The following is a 16,527-nucleotide window of genomic DNA, read 5'->3' on the forward strand; positions in this document are numbered from 1 at the left end:
AACTGCTGTAGTTTAATGTAGAGCTCTTTGTGGTCATCAGTATTATCAATTACCTTTGCATTAACAATAGGAAAACACTGTTTGTGTGGTCTTGTCATCAGATTGTCCACTTGAAGCGCTTCCAGTTTGTTAATGGTCGCTGGATCAAGTCCCAGAAGATTGTCAAGTTCCCGCGGGGGAACTTTGACCCCAGTGCCTTCCTGGCTCCCAGAGACCTGGAGCAGCACTGCCTCCACTCCCGTAGTGAAAGTGAGGATCTACTGAGGGTCGGAGAAGACAACCTGTCCTCCATCTCTGCTCCAGCTGGCTTCTGCAACCTCCCCAAAGGTACCACATGTTGCTCATTACACTGCATGTCTGATGATTTATTGAGTGCCTGAAATAACATTTATAACTGAACAGAGCAGTTTATCACCAAGCTCCTTCACCTGTGATCTCCCAACAGCCTCCCCTGCCTCAAGCAGGAAGTCCGCTCCTTCTCTCAGCCGGTCCAGCAGCCCCTCCGGTAGCCCAAAGAGCAGCGGCGGAGGGCGAAGGCCTGGCCGACTACGCCTGCCTCAGCTGGGCAGCAGACACCGCCTGTCTAACAGCAAGGAGAACCTGGATGGAGTTGCAAATTCTGAGGCTGAGCCCCGGGAGGATGCTCCACAGGCAGACACAGAGAGGAGTGCAGTAGCAGGGGCGATGGGCCTTCCTGGATCAGCGGAAGCATCAGAGTCGATGTACAGCACTGAGGCGTCCAGCAGCCACTGTGATGTGGTCTTGTTGAACGGTGACACCAACGGGCTGAGCTCAGACTGCAGCAGTGAGAGCAACATGGACGCCGACAACTCGCTGCTTCAGCACAGAGACAACATGTGTCTGGAAGCCATCTACAACCTCTATGCAATATCAGTAAGTCACTGCCATCCGGATGACTAGAATAGATTTACTGTTTAAAACAAATCTAAATCCTACTGTGGTTTATCTTCCCAGTGCCATTCAGGAATCATGGGAGGGGGCCACTATGTGACGTATGCCAAAAACCCGAATGAGAAGTGGTACTGTTACAACGACAGCAGCTGTAAGGTAAAAAAAAAACTCTGAACACTTCATAAGTTTGTATTTCACAGTTTACCTTTTAAACATTTACTTTAGGGTTAAACTGGCTGAACGTACAATGTCACACCCATATGTAATACTAATACTTATGCTACTAGTAAATATTTTATTGCTTTTAATCGCATGGAATTTGGTTCGTAAACTATTTAAATTTGTTTTCATCAGTTCCAACATTTTGATTATTTGTGGGCATGAAATAAGTGCATCCAAATATATACTGAATATAAACGTGGGAGCCAGAAGTGAATACTATTACCTATTATTTTAAATCTTAGTTTTATGTTTTACAGAATTGTCTCAGTTATTATATATATATATATATATATATAGATATATATAATAGCAGCACATAACAAACAGAACTCAACTGTGACATTTTTAAAAAATGTTTAGGAAGTGCCCTCGGAGGAAGTCGACACCGACTCAGCCTACATCCTCTTCTACGAGCAGCAAGGTGTAAACTACTCCCAGTTCCTGCCAAAGATCGATGGCAAGAAGATGGCCGACACCAGTAGCATGGACGAAGACTTTGAGTCTGACTACAAGAAATACTGTGTCCTCCAGTGATGGCACATCGTCTTCCATCAGCCAGCACTATGCCTGCTCTCTGCTGCCTCCTGCTGCTCCGAGCAGGAAGCACCGGACATTCTGATCGGTCTGAAGAATTCTCACACACTGCTAATGACCAGAGTCAGACTGTGCTCTCTGTCTTTATGGATGCGTCGCAGCACTTTCTACACTTGATCGCAAACATGGAGTAGTGCCAAGGTTTGCCAAGACAACATGGAAGCCCCGGTGAAAGCACTAAACTGGTGCACTTTGCTCAACCCCTCCTCCCCCTCCTCCTCACGTGAACAACATCCGCCATAACACACATGTAACATATACTCGCATACTAACACATCTCTGAATGTATGCCAGTATTGGCCAAGTCATGAAGTGATGTAGCTTTGTTGTTGTGCATTTATCATTTGTGATGTCAGAATGCAGAGTTAACGTGTGATCTGAGCCTGGACATCCGACCTGCAGAAGGAAAGTAGTGAGACTACGTAATGCTTTCTCTATTTGTAAATGCACAGCCAATGATTCAATACACTTTTAAAGCCGAGTGTAAGCAGAGCCCAAACCGTGCGTTGATGTCACACTTGATGCCACACGTCAACATGATGATGAAATTTGTTCGCTGGTAAACAGCGGTTCTCGTGGTGATTGCGTCACTAAGAAAGATTTAAGTCATACGCTACCTCATTGCTTCTTGCGGCCGCTCAGCCAACTGTACCCTAAAAGTCTGACAGTATTAATAATATAAAAATGCGTCCTTCCTGTAGGAGACATGGTACAAACATTTCACCCCCACCCAAAATACCGCCCCCCCCCCCCCCCCCCCTTCTGGGCACAATCACACACATCCTGATGACCACATGAAATTAGGCGCTTTTGCCAGAACTGCTTCATCCTGCAGCTGCCATATATCAGTGGTGATTTGTGCAATGTTGATCTGTGTGTCCACAACTTCGCTGAGAATCTCTTAAAAAAAAAAAAAAAAAAAAAAGCTTGAGCAGGAATCTTTGATTTGCTTAGGACAGGTGCCATGATTTCAGAAGAGACTTGATATATAATAATAATTAATACACAACATATGTTTCATATTTTGTTTCTTTTTATACTGCTCATGCATTGTTTTTTTATTTATAGATTTGTTGTTTTAAAACAGGCCTCAGGAGCCCCTTCAGGCCCAGGGATGATATTTATCTCAAAGCCACACTTACACCTTCACAGCTCTGTCTCAACATGTACCTTTCACCCACTGCAGGTGAGATTCAAACCCGTCCGTGACACTAAAGTTCGCACCCTCCCGCGTAAGAAAGGAGAAAAAGTCGTGATCAAAAGTTCTCATTTTAACATTGTTACTTAAAGAGTAATTTTAAAGACTGCACCAATTTAGCATCGCACTGCTCTAGCACCCCCTGACATTACTGTAATCAGCTTAACAAACAGGAATCCAAATCTGTGCAGCAGAACCAAAGATGTTGTCTTTTTTTCCTCCACACACTCACAGTTATATAAAAAACTGTTAAATTAAATTTAACTTAAATTATCTGCTAGTGTCCTCGAACCTGAAGTCTGCAGGAGACATGAGGAGCAGGCTACAGAGTCTGTCAAGCTCACTTCTTTCTAAATTCACTCCCAAGATTTTCAAAATCAAATTCTTCAGCTCAATGACTGTATGTAAAGAAGGAATGACGAGACTGCTCCCTACAATCGAAGTTAAAGATATGCCCACCATATCGCCTGAGGAGCAGATGGTTCAGTAGCAGCTGTAGTGTTCCTGGTGTCACTGACGGCTGTGTTTCAATTACCTGCACCTCCAACCACACTCGAGTAAACCTGTACATCACTGCAGTCGGGTGAAAGGTTGACCCGGTTAATATCTGTGGAAGCTTCAGTAACACTGGATTACTAACTGTGGAGAGGGGCCAGCTCCACTTCTCAGACTCTCACAGCCCCAAAACAAATTTAAAGCAACTGCAAATTTAGTTGATACTATCTTAGATATGAACTTAAATGATAAATGTCAAAATCTAGTTTTAATACCTTCAGTATTTCACTTGTCATTATAATTGTATTTCTAAACATAAATTTTGTTTAATCTATCTTTTATTAATTTATCACAAACTAACTTTATTCCTGTTTTTGTACATGGGTTAATCTGGCCCCATGCACCCAGAATAAAGTAGGGAAGTATACATTTCAAGTTTGTATGGTGAATGTTTACAAAATATGAATTATTTAATTTAATTTTCTTTCAATGGAAAAACCCAGTAAAGGAAACAATAACAACATTTCAGATGGGCTGATAATTTAAGTTGGCTGTTTATTTATACTTAAAACTAACCAAAGCCTGTTGAATCTGTTGAGGACGTGCGTCTGGACAGTAGCTACATGTGTAAAGGCTTCTCGCTCATCACTGGACCCAACATTTAGATAATATATATCTTTGTTTTCTTTGTGCTGAATCTAAATACCCGTTTAATGTAAATTCTAAACTCCGTTGCTCTTCTTATCTGAAGGTTTGATGTGACTGGTTAGTTTGTAATGAACAAACGCATGTGTTGCTCTGCAGAGTCCAGCAGCAGAGATGTGTCCGCCGTGTGTGTGTGCAGCTCCTGCTGCGTGGGACTCTAATCACTGTGAACAGACCGCAGACGATTCCCCACTTTGTCTTCTAGATCACACGAGATGAATCTGTGTGTTCGCCCCTTTTAGCTGCTGTATTTATGAGAAGGTGGTGTCATTATGGACGTCTGTGTGTGGAGAGATCTCTGTCACTGTTCTCTTCCTTTGCAGAGTATGTTTATTGAACAAATGGAAGTGTACATACGAGGGCTCTCTCTCTGAATGAGCTCTTTTTTTCCTCCATCCCTCGCACCGAGCTGTAGCCCATGTCCAGTTTGTGTCCGTGTTTGTCATCACATGGCTCAAAGGGAAACGTTCTGCTAAGGATCTGTGTCTTTAGTACCAATTTGAAATGCCTGCTTCGTTTAATGGTGCAATAGCTGTCAACTGATTTTACTCCCCTTTGGCCCTCGAACGACTACTTGTGTGATGCTATGCTAACTCCACCTGTGGCTTCAACTGTATTAGCAAAAACACAATGTTTAGAGTTGAGGGTAATTTCAGCACAACTTTTATAATCCAGGAACAAAGATTTTTTTTTCTGCCCAACAGAACTGAGCTCTGAAGCTGAACCTGGGCGAACGCTGATCCTGTAAAACACGAGGCTAAAATCTGAAACCCCTCCCCTCTCTAGAAGCCCTGCCCCCACCCACCTCCAGAAAGGTTCAGGGTCGCAGACAGTGCAATCTACTACTGAGCTGTCTGTCAGTGTCTGTAGCCTCTTTATTTAAGTTCATTTCTGTCGGATCTGAACCAGATGTGTTAATTTAAAGAAATTTTTTTAAGGTGTTTGTTGAAAGAAAGTGACATTGCACTGACATGAAAAAACATGTACATAGAAATGTGTTTTGTAAATAAGCCAATGAAATTTATGTATTTGAATATGAACTGTACAAAATACTGTACTTGTAGTTGTATATGGAGTGATACTGTTGATCTGTAACAAAATATCCAACAAACAAATTAAATTCTGCAGAGCAAACAATGACAGCAGACTGGGATGTTTTCATTTGTCTGGCGCTGTCACAGTGACCATGATTTGAGTTTAGCATTGTTTCAGCGTGTAGCTGTTCATCTCTCAGTGGAACTTGTTGGTGCGGTTTGCAGATGAGAGAGAGGAAACCACACTCAGGGTCTCGGCAGCATCTTCCCCCGAGTGAACTCATTCAGTACATATCTCTTTCCTACACGCCGTGTGACAGGGCTTTTCTTTACCACCGCTTATCTATTCCTCACCATCACATTAGCACGTTGTCCTGCGAGCAACAAGCTCGTCCACAGGAACATTTTACCGCTCTGTTCTGCAGTTCTCTATACTGTCCTCAGCAGCTCAGAAGACTCAAGTCTGATTCATTGTGGTTTTTAATTTTGTCTCATATGTTTATCATCATTTTCACCTGAAATTCACCAGGAGAAATAAGTGAGACAAGACATTTAGCAAATCAGACTTCAGATCTATATACGTATATATATATATATATATATATATATATATATATATATATATATTATGGCGCTAGAGATAAAATTAGATTCCACCAAGGAGCTAATTTTGGAGGAAAATAAGGATTTTGAACAAAGAACAGGTTGTTGTGATGATAATGAAATGATGAGGTATGTGGAGCAAACCCACAGAAAGGCCCTGGTTCAAACCCAGAGTCAGTCGTGCCAATCATAAAAGTAAGTAGATCAACTATTCTGATCATTTCTGGTTGAAAAAATATGTCAAACCTGTTTATGTGATCTGAATCTAACAAACCCAGTTAAACTTGATTCATCGTGTTTTACATTTTGTCTAATCTGAGACCTTCACGCCTGATAATCCACTCTCTGACTGTTGTTCTGTGATTGTTCATACGACTCTAGTTAAGTCACTGGTGGAATGTGATACAGTGTCATGCATGTTCTCTTCCGCCTGCTGTCACAGTGCATTTCCTCTGCTTCTGGTGGTTCACGTGCGGTGACATCTCCTATACAGACATGTTTAGGGTTAGCACAAGACCATGTTGAATTCTCGAGCGCAATGAACAGGACAGACCCGGACGGACTGCTTCAACTGCTTGATTCTGATCAGCATTCCAGTCAGCTGAAGGATGAGCTGGTGTTCAGGTAACCGCAGGTGAGACGCTTTTATATTGTAAATGAACATTTCATGTAAATGTCTCAGCTTAATGTGTCTCCTCTGCGTGATATTGTTTGGGGCCATTGCTCCGTTCATAAAGAAAGTGCTATGTTTCTGAGTATTACATTTTAGGAGCTTTCTTTCTGCTCAGCATTTCTTTGGATCACTGATGGTGTTTGAATACAACGATCACCGTCTTCCAGTCTGACTCCTCGTGTGTGAGACAAAGTCCCCTTCAGTAAGCAGAGCCTATGATGGATGATAATAACACCAATGGAAATCAAAGCTCAAATGGGGCCTCAGACTCTGGAGGTAACATTTTCCTTCGGCTGAGTTCACGGACACACTGTGAGAGCACATTGGAGCTGAGTGTTTGTGTCCCGTTGTTTCAGGTGTCCTCCACAAGAATGATGTCCACATCCTCACTGGGGTCCTCTGCTTCACCCTCCTCACGTTCACACTGCTGGGCGTCCTGTGTCTCAGAAAGTAAGAGAGGTCCAAATGATCGCACGAGGGATTTACTGGTGTCGGTGTCGTTGAATGTGTTTTTATCTGTTGTACAGTTGCACTCAGGCTGGATTATTTTTCAGTTGAAACATTCAAGACTAAATCAACAAGTGCAGCTACTGTAGATTTGTAATTACCTGTATGAGTAGATCTTATGTCATAGAACATCCTGCATCCTGGGTTTCATGTAATTCTATGCAAACTGAAAACTGAGTTTATACAAGAGTAAAGAAAACCTTGTGAAAGCAGGTGACAGTACATGTGTTACTGCTTTACTTGTGTCTCTCTTCCATTTAAGTGTCAGCAGGCGCAGTGCAGGAGGAAATACAAATGGAATTCAGCTACTGTTCATGTTAATGTTGTTAGTTCCTGGTGTGGTTTTCCTGTTTCTGTCGAGCTGGCCTCCACCATGTGTTTCTGCAGAAACTCACCACAGGGTAACCTACTTCTACCGACAGCCTGCTGGTGTCAGACCAGAGATGCATCACACTCAGGTTTAAAGAAGCACCCTTGGTGGTAAAGGTGCTTCTTTAAACGTATAACACTGTTGTGCTGCTTTTACATTTTGAGTAACCAGATAACGTCACACTCATGAGGATCTACTCTATTCACTTTCCGTGTTGTCGTCTAAAGAAACAGTTTTTCTTCAAAATCCTTATTTTCCTGCAACATGAGCGTCAGTGTTGTGTCTCGGCTCAGTTTGAGTGTGGTCCAGTTTTCACACTGAGCTGACAACATGGTTGGTTCCACTGAACGGAAATACTCCACTGGTGGAAGATTTGCTGTAAAGATTGTGGTTCCCAGATGATACATACCCATGAGTGGGTTCAAACGGTGTCCCTGATCCTCGGGCAGCGAGAGTCTGAGCTGAAGAGCCCTGACTGAAGAAGCTTTATCTCTGAAGCTGGAACCACCAGCAGGTCGAGGATCTGAGGCTTTGCTGAGCCATGGCGTTCTCGAGTAACCAGTGAAGTGCAGACAAGAACAGGGCTGTTGTGATCATGTCTTTGTATTTGTTCAAAGCTGAGCAGCGCTTCTCGGTTTAACCCTGAATACAATTAAACAAGATGAAATAAAGACGTGAAGAACCTTCATCTTGACACAGGAGAGGGAGGTTCAGTGTACAGTGCTGTGTGTTTGACAATATACACCACATTCTCTTTTAGATATCGCTCTTTGGTTCGTACTGTTCGAGAGCTGGAGGCGAGCAAGTTCGTGCTGCGCCCTGTACCTTGGCAAGAGGCTCCCATCATGCCTGTGAGGGAGGCCACGGCAGCGGAGGAGGAGCACAAGGAGCTTCCTCTCAGGACTCCCCTGCAGCAAAGAAGCACCTTCAGGTGCTCATCCAGGAGGCTGTGGAGAGGCCTGCAGCAGGTACCACTGCTCTTCCAACTTCTCCACGCCATCGCACGACTCAGATATATTATAGATTCAATATTTTCTTCTGGTCAGATATTCGATCTGTTTTTAATTGATTTCTGCCACCGGTCACCTGTGAACACACACAGGATGCCTCACATGCTGAGTGTCGTTATACACTCTCACTGAACTCCATGTTGACATGACTGCATCACATCATCTCCGCAGATCTGTCAGCTAATGCTTTTGTGTGTAGCCTAGCAACACCGCAGCTCGAGATGGAGCCAATGAGGACAATGAGTGTGATTATGACCTGGGTGGTGTTGGTTTGTTGCTGGATGTCAGTGTCACTGCTGAATGTCTCATGAATGTCTCTTGTCATTCATTGAAGGCTCCTCGCTTCACTAAGTCAGATCTGAACCTGCTGCAGCTGATCAAAGCGGGAAAGGAGGGCGCCTTCTACCAGGCCAGGATGACCAGAGGGACGTGTAAAGGCCACAATATGTTCACGTGCAAGATCAGCAAGGAAGGTTGGAAACACGGGCATTTCTTTTAGGGCAGTTTCTGAGATTATCTGGTTTTCACAAAACTTAAAAAATACCAAAATTAAATTTTCATCATGACTGTAACTGCACATGAGTCAGACACATGTTGTTTATTGGTTTACTGAACCACAGTCTGCTCAAAAGCCACTTCCTGTAATCCCCACCAATGATGTGCTTTTGTTCAAACTTATCTCTTCTGAAGAGTCATTCGACCTTTGACATTTGAGAGAATGTGTCGTAGGGAGCGACCACTCATTCCACTCTTTGATATTATTCCTCCCCCACAACAATTTCCCAACATGGTCATATGTTGCTAAAGTAACTTATCAGACATATTATGTCTTTTGTGTCTTTTGCCTCGTGAGGTGTCCGTCCTAAACATTTGGACGTGGAAGTTTCCATCATGAGGAAACTGATGCATCACAAGAACATCCTGCAGTTACTGGACTGGAGCACCACTGAGGGTGAGAGTCACGTACACACAGACTGTTGTTATTACATCCACCAGTGTGTTTGACTGTGTCTGCTGCTTTGTGCAGAGCCTTACATTCTGATCATGGAGTACGTGAGCTATGGCACTCTGAGGACCTTCCTGCAGAGCAACAGAGAGCACCTGAGTGCAGATCCTGAGCTGCAGAGCCTCCTCACCATCGCCTCTTACCACATCGCTCTAGCTATGCACCACTTGCGCTCCAAAATGGTGACGACCACAGACTTGAGTGATGAGTAAGGTTTTAATCTCTTAAGATTTGTCCACCAAAGCAAAACACATGTCCTCTGTGGTCTTCCCTGTAGATTGTGCACTGTGACTTGGCTCTGAGGAACATCATGGTCAATAAGTTTCCTTGGGAGGTGAAAGTGGCAGAGTTCGGCCTCGCCCGAGACTTGTCGTGCATTAAAAGTCGCCACAGCAGCCGCTGGAGAAACCCGCGGGTAAGACAACACGAGCCACACACAGGAGGAACTCAGATAACGGTGATGCTCATTTTGTTGTCATGCATGACACCATCAGGACATTGGACTTTATGAGCTGACACGTTTTTGAAATTGTATAAATACAATAAATCATCATAAAGATTGAATCATTGGCACTTAATGAAAGTTTCATTGGTAGAACATGACTTGAATATATCTGCTGAAATGCTTTACAGCACATTCTGCATTCTTTATGAATAAATGCATCACTGTACAATACCGGGGGGGGGGGGGGGTAAATCACATTTTCCAATATGTGTTACTTGTACAGCAGCCGGTGCCACTGCGCTGGTACCCACCTGAGTACTTCAAGAACAACTACTACAGCTTCAAGGGAGACGTGTGGGCATTTGGCATCGTGCTGTGGGAGATGCAGACGTTTGGTGAGAATATATATATATATATATACATATAAATAAATATATATAGTATCTTAATGTTTTTCCTTTGTGTGTTTTGTTCATATCCTTTTTGTTTCATGGACTGACAATGAACGTCTCTTTGCTTCTTATTTATTTATGTAACTTCTTTTAAAGTTAAATAAATAAACAATAATAGAAATATATTATATATTCATATCCTGTATATATGAATAGAAGGTGTAATGTATGGCACAAAATAATTGGATCTGTGTTTGAGCTAATAGCTAACAGGCAGGTTTACAACTTAAAAAAACATGAATCCAGTCAAAAGTTTTTTTGTGATTCACAAAGTTTCAAACACAAAACAAATTTTCATGTTGTTCTCTTCATAAGATCTCCTTCACTTTGGGACAATCGTTGACCCGTCAACTGACTGCAGAGCATTTATTCAAACTCATTACTTTAACTTTAAAACAACAGCAAGTAACTAAAGACCCTGAGAAGCAAAATGTATTTTAACAGTGGAAAAGTTGATTTAACCAATCAATACTCTGTGTACTTTATTTTGTCATTGTGCTCATATGTGAACGTTTCATTTTCAGGTACCTTGCCGTACCCGGACCTGGAGACATCGGAGGCAGTGGTGTACCACATCTGTATCGGGCACAAAAACACAAACCCTGAAGGCTGCAGACCAGAGATGTGAGGAAAAAAATCCATAAAATAAAACTGGATAATAATGATTCATATTTTTTGTTTCGTGCACTTTCATGTTTCAAAAACTTAGAGTTTTTTTGAACTGCATACAATATTTGCTTTATTGTAATGAAAAACAATTAAATTACAAATTGTTTTCTGTAAATTGTCACTGTTTTACTTGATCTTCATTAATTTCGTATTTTTCAGGTTGTATCATCACATCTGTATCTTTATAACCAGTTGTTCGTAACATGATTTGAAATGTCTGATCCCCCCCAGACTTCATATCATGAAAGGCTGTTGGCGGGAGCCGCACACTCTGAGACCCTCATTCACAGACATTGTCCACACGCTGGAGGACATCCTGGAAAATGATGCAGTAAGACACAGCTGTGTGGCTGAACCATGTTTGAAATGGTTTACATGATCTTTTTTTATACAAGCTTGTATCTTACCACCTTGTTTTAATGTGCAAAATGTAGAAAAGAAACCTCGTGCAAACTTCATCTAGAAGATAAAACCATATGACCTTTAAATCCTGTTGTGTGATCCAATATCCTCATAGATGAAAGAAATCATTTACATTTAGGAGTAAAACATTTTTAAGCTCCATGTGTTCATTCTTAAAGCTCGTTTTTGTGACATGACTTGTGAACTTTGTGTGAATGGAACATATGTCTTTATATGTGTTTATATGTTTGACTCTTTACATCTCGGCAATGTCCAAAACACAACTTCCTGTGTCAGACAACGAGCATTTGGGACAGAAAATGTAAATCTTTGAGTGAGCTGCTCATACGTTACATCACAGTTTTGAATCAGGGGTAGATAGTTTTGGTTTGTTGTGTGTTGTGGGTGAATTAAAAAACCTCCCTCTCCGCTTCTTCGCAGGATTACGTGGAAATCGATGGTTCAGAGCTTCTGGTGACAGAAGAGGCTGTATACCATGACTCTAAATATCTACGAGCGGCCAGCGTCACCCTGGATGATGAAGATCACACCTAAAGAGATTCCAGCAGTTTCATGTACATGTGAAACCCACACACCCTGTTTGGACTGCTCCACTGCATCTGGTCTTTCAAGTGCTGTCTCAAATATATATTTGAATAAACAACCCATCAAAAATAAAAAAAAAGGAAAGTAGAGTCATATCGTGTGGACGGTAAATGTGATGTACTTTCATGGGCTCATCTGGGTCTGTAAATAAAATATACCACGCTTCTACTTTTCAACTCTGGTGTTCCTTATTGTATATGAAGTCGTGTGTTGTCACAGAAGTTTCACTTCGATGTTCATCACTCGTGCAATCGATCAAATTGTATTTGTTTCGCCAATATTCACAAATCACAAATACCCAGAACACTAACTTCCTAACTCCTAACAGCTTCTCCTTTCCTAACTCCTAACAGCTTCTCCTTTCCTAACTCCTTAAAGTTTCTCCTTTCCTAACTCCTAACAGCTTCTCCTTTACTAACTCCTTAAAGCTTCTCCTTTCCTAACTCCTTACAGCTTCTCCTTTCCTAACTCCTAACAGCTTCTCCTTCCTAACTCCTAACAGCTTCTCCTTTCCTAACTCCTTACAGCTTCTCCTTTCCTAACTCCTAACAGCTTCTCCTTTCCTAACTCCTTAAAGTGTCTCCTTTCTCCGGGTCAGTCTCGAGCAGCCAATAGTCTCCATGTGTTGATGAATGGTGCGTCCGGGAACGCCCCCATCCTTCGCTGTGAACCAATCGGATCCACCCTGCCAACACGCGGTGTTGTGACGTCATGGTGGGGGGGGGGGGGGGGGGGGGGTGCACATGTTGACAGTCACCGTGAGTTCAGCTTCACTTCTTCTTCGCTTGTGTCACTGAACCAGGAACAATGTCTGTCCGTGTGTTGGAGCTCATCTTCTTCTTCTACTTCGCCTCTCACATCCCCATCACATTACTGATCGACCTCCAGGCTCTGCTGCCCGGACACGTGTACCCGCAGCCGGTGAGTAGACCAGGTACCATGTCCTGCAGCTCACCTGTCCTGCAGCTGTCCTGCAGCTGTCTGAACTCTTCTCTAATGTGGACCCTTCTCACCTGCAGCTCAAGGATCTGCTGAGCTGGTATGCAGAGGAGTATAAAGACCCCATGATGCTGGATCCTCCGGTTTGGTTCAAGTCCTTCATTTTCTGCGAGAGTCTGTTGCAAACTCCTTTCTTTCCCATCGCAGCTTATGCTTTCCTAAAAGGTCAGTGGGTTGTTACCGAATGTGGAACAGAAATACACGTACACATGAATAAAAACTCAACAACTCATAGACAGTTAGAAAGAAGGTGTGATCCAACAGCTGCAAAGAACTGTGGGAGCGGTAAGAAGACGGAAGCTGGGAGAGGATTGGAAATATGTGAGGAAGAGTTCGTAGATGGTGTCAGGATGAAACTTGAGCCCCACAACACCCACAGATCATATTCTTTATTATCTGACAACAGAGTCATATCATTTAGCAATAATTCATAATGTGTCTTTAACAACTTCAGATGCACACAGTCACCACGATGGAGAGAAGTCAGCTTTTCAATTTCATTTAACTAAATTCTTGTTGCTCTTGTACAGACACATGTGATTGTCATCAGAGTCATTGGCTGCACATACATTAACTTGTTCCCACAAGGTAATTATCTCGTGTGCTCAAAATGTTTATCGTGTGGGAACAAGTTTTTATCTAGATGTATTATCGAGATAAACAAAAATTCACCTGTCTGGACTTTTCTGTAATATTCTTTGTGGAGACCAAGACACACAATCAAACCATCACTGTCAATAATATCACTGAACCCAAATCTAATACAAGTCTGATATTCATGTCCACGTGTTGATTTCTCATCGGTTCACATTGTGTCTCATCTGTGATTCACATTAACTCATCCTAAGCTTTAGGTACAAATAATGCTCCCATTGATAATCACTAAGTGTTATTGGCTCCAATGATCTGTTGGAGAAGGCGTCTTTATTATCAGTCCCATTAACAGAGACAGAAGATCGAGTTATTCATATCTCTGTGATGACTCAGAAACATTTCTGTATCTTTAAGGAATCATTGCCATGTTAATACAAAGTTCCAGAAACGGATCATTTTAAATATAAGGATATATTTTCAATACTTTGAGGAGAAGTGGCTGTAGTCCATGACTGTCTGACGTTCTCTTTGTCAGGTGGCTGTAAGTGGATCAGGACTCCTGCCATCGTGTATTCCACACATGTGGCCACCACGCTGGTGCCGATCCTAGCCCACATCCTTTTCTATCAGTTCCCTATGAAACCCCACCCAGGGCCCCAGACTGTGCAGGAGCGCTGGCTGCTGGTCTCCATCTATGCTCCTTACCTGCTGGTGCCTGTGCTTCTGCTCCTCACCATGCTGCTGTCCTCCACATACAACTCCACCTGCAAGTCTGGGAATGCATCAGCCAAGACCAAGAAGAAGAACTGACTCATCCCCATCGTCTGCTTTACTCTGAAATCAAAAGATATTTATCTACATTTCTGAATGTCCTGTTTATATGATATACTATGATCTGAGAAGCTGTGTTTTGTACTGCAAAACTTGTATTTTGAAGAAGTGCCATTGTTAAAGCAGCGAAATTAGGATTTTAAATGTGAAGAACTGAACTCTTTTTAACCACTACACAACTACACTTTATTATGCAACTTTTACGATTCATTACTAAAACTGCAATAAACAAAAGTAATTTAAACTAAAAATGTTTCTACTTATCACAACTCCATTAAAATCCCCGACCTAATGTGATGATGGCTGGATGGAAATCTTTTGCTTTGAGTTACTATTTCCTTCGACAGATAAATGAATGTTACTACTTTCCTCATACAACATGTATAACATGTTAACTGGACTGCATTAATGAAGTGTTTGTCTAGTAATAACCACACAAAGCACTTAACACTGGGAGTCACATTCACCCATTTATACACTCGCGTATGTCAGGGTCTTTCCCGAGGACACTTCAGCACAGACTGGAGGTGCTGGGGATCAAACTGCTTCTACCTCCTGAGCCACAGACGCCAGAACAACAGTATAATTGTGGCGAGCTAGTTGTACAGTTGTTTTTCTAGTATTCAGTGAAGCTAGCTGTTTTTGTGGGAAACTAGACCTTGTAGCTTCTTTTCATTTTCTACGGGTCTAGAACTGTTTCTTGTGTTGTTATACAAAGTGCTAATGTTCAATGCCTTTTATATTACGCTCCTTTTTCACCGCAGACATATGGACAGAAAGGTGTAATAACATTAACCATGTCCTACGTGTTCAAGTGCATCATCTGCTGCTTCATGTGCTGTTTCGCTGTTTTGCTGTCGCATCTATTTGTTATGTTTGTGGTGGGAGGTTTGTCTGGACATTAGGTGAGTCGGGGTACTTACACACTTTTGCACACACAGCGTAACATGTGTAATAGACACACAAGCGTTATTGGTTGGTGTCACCCGTGTATTTTGGAGAGCTGCTTCTTTAGATAAGTTAGTTTGGCATTGTGGTTGTTTTATTTTAAGAATAGACGTATCTTGTTGTTTTAATTTCAGTTTTTTGACACCAACCACCTTGTCCTCACCTCCCTCATGTTTGTAAAACCTTCCCTTTGTTTGACCACACACTTCTAAATAAACACTTTTTTCACTCACACCTTTTGACTTCGTCAACTATTTCGGTTGTCCTGTGTTTGTCTCTTTTTATTAAAAAAAGGGACTTAAACAACCAGAGAGAGACAATATGGTGTTAATCTTAAAAAAGGGTTTTCTGCAGTGTTGTACTTTGACACAAATTTCCCTGAACCTTGCATAAGAACACATGATTGTTGCAGTACTCAGCATATTCAAGTACATGGCCCTTATTGACACATGGACTTTGTATTTCAGTTGGCAAAGTTAACATGCAGCTGTTAAAAATAATATTACAGGCTGCACTGCCAATGTGAAAAGGTCAAAGGTCATATATCAAACAGTGTATTCACTATCACTGGAGGACAAATAGTTTTTTTTGATGAGGGGGAGCCTTTGTTTAAATATCCTGTTTCTATATTGGTACATATTATACTAGTTATATGATATAAGCATAAGTACTCATTTACTTTTACTAAAAAGGGTAAATGTAAAAAAGTTAATGAGGTATTTTATCTGTTATGTGTCTCACAATACAGGCCTTGTTATATACAGTATGTTGAGGACGGTATTGTATGTGTTTGCAGCCACCAGGGGGCGTTAGATCTAGACAGAGTGTAGCCTGTGTTCAACAGCAAGCATGATTTATACATACATGTGCAATCGAGTTATTGTTTATCCACAACTCGACTACTGTGTTTACAACATCATGTGACATCATAAACGTAATGGAACACACCATCTGAGCAGCTCATCACAGTTTCCTCCTGTTTCACCTCAACTCTCTTTGTTGCAAACGATCAAAACGATGATAAATAAGTGTAAGAAACTTTCCGTGTCTCAGAGGTTGTCAGACACTTTAATGTAACATGCAAACAAAAAAAAACACTCCAGATCTATTTCTAGATATTTTTTTATATAAATACTAATCTAAAACGATCTTGGGACTTCTGGTAAACTGCGGCAAACACATTTGATATTTCCCTATAATATATAGTATAATGTAAATGTTAGATAAACATCTAATGGTTATTGCTTCCAAG

At 41.8% G+C, this 16,527-nt stretch overlaps 3 protein-coding genes across 10 annotated transcripts in view; all 3 read left to right on the forward strand.

Moving 5' to 3' along the window:
* usp32 (ubiquitin specific peptidase 32) overlaps positions 1 to 5,266 on the forward strand; it is a 39,241-nt gene extending 33,975 nt beyond the window's left edge. For 6 of the 7 annotated variants that reach the window (XM_020103957.2, XM_069534114.1, XM_020103959.2 and 3 more), the window contains 4 exons: positions 102 to 327; positions 446 to 894; positions 976 to 1,068; positions 1,495 to 5,266. In XM_020103957.2, coding sequence (XP_019959516.2) covers positions 102 to 327; positions 446 to 894; positions 976 to 1,068; positions 1,495 to 1,668 — 942 coding nt within the window. In that variant the 3' untranslated portion in view covers positions 1,669 to 5,266. The remainder of the gene's footprint in view (positions 1 to 101; positions 328 to 445; positions 895 to 975; positions 1,069 to 1,494) is intronic. The other variant, XM_069534117.1, reaches the window with a different exon arrangement.
* Positions 5,267 to 5,664: 398 nt separating this feature from the next.
* Positions 5,665 to 12,071, forward strand: LOC109640114 (tyrosine kinase receptor Cad96Ca). 2 transcript variants are annotated; one of them, XM_069533954.1, is made up of 12 exons: positions 5,665 to 6,397; positions 6,552 to 6,712; positions 6,793 to 6,886; positions 8,074 to 8,281; positions 8,658 to 8,796; positions 9,177 to 9,275; positions 9,351 to 9,511; positions 9,607 to 9,744; positions 10,061 to 10,169; positions 10,751 to 10,850; positions 11,127 to 11,226; positions 11,739 to 12,071. In XM_069533954.1, the coding sequence occupies exons 2-12, from the start codon at positions 6,652 to 6,654 to the stop codon at positions 11,850 to 11,852; spliced, it is 1,323 nt and encodes a 440-aa protein (XP_069390055.1). In that variant the 5' UTR covers positions 5,665 to 6,397; positions 6,552 to 6,651; the 3' UTR covers positions 11,853 to 12,071. The 2 variants fall into 2 exon arrangements, with proteins under 2 accessions (XP_069390055.1, XP_069390054.1); XM_069533953.1 differs by having other exon boundaries at positions 6,197 to 6,397; positions 10,058 to 10,169.
* A 553-nt stretch (positions 12,072 to 12,624) lies between these two features.
* tmem97 (transmembrane protein 97) lies at positions 12,625 to 14,624 on the forward strand. Its single transcript, XM_020103952.2, has 3 exons — positions 12,625 to 12,824; positions 12,923 to 13,067; positions 14,032 to 14,624. Exons 1-3 carry the CDS (start codon positions 12,711 to 12,713, stop codon positions 14,304 to 14,306), a joined length of 534 nt encoding a protein of 177 aa, XP_019959511.2. The 5' UTR covers positions 12,625 to 12,710; the 3' UTR covers positions 14,307 to 14,624.
* The last annotated feature ends 1,903 nt before the right edge of the window (positions 14,625 to 16,527 follow it).

The sequence above is a fragment of the Paralichthys olivaceus genome, chromosome 11, assembly GCF_024713975.1.
Source record: "Paralichthys olivaceus isolate ysfri-2021 chromosome 11, ASM2471397v2, whole genome shotgun sequence".
Taxonomy (NCBI): Eukaryota; Metazoa; Chordata; class Actinopteri; order Pleuronectiformes; family Paralichthyidae; genus Paralichthys; species Paralichthys olivaceus.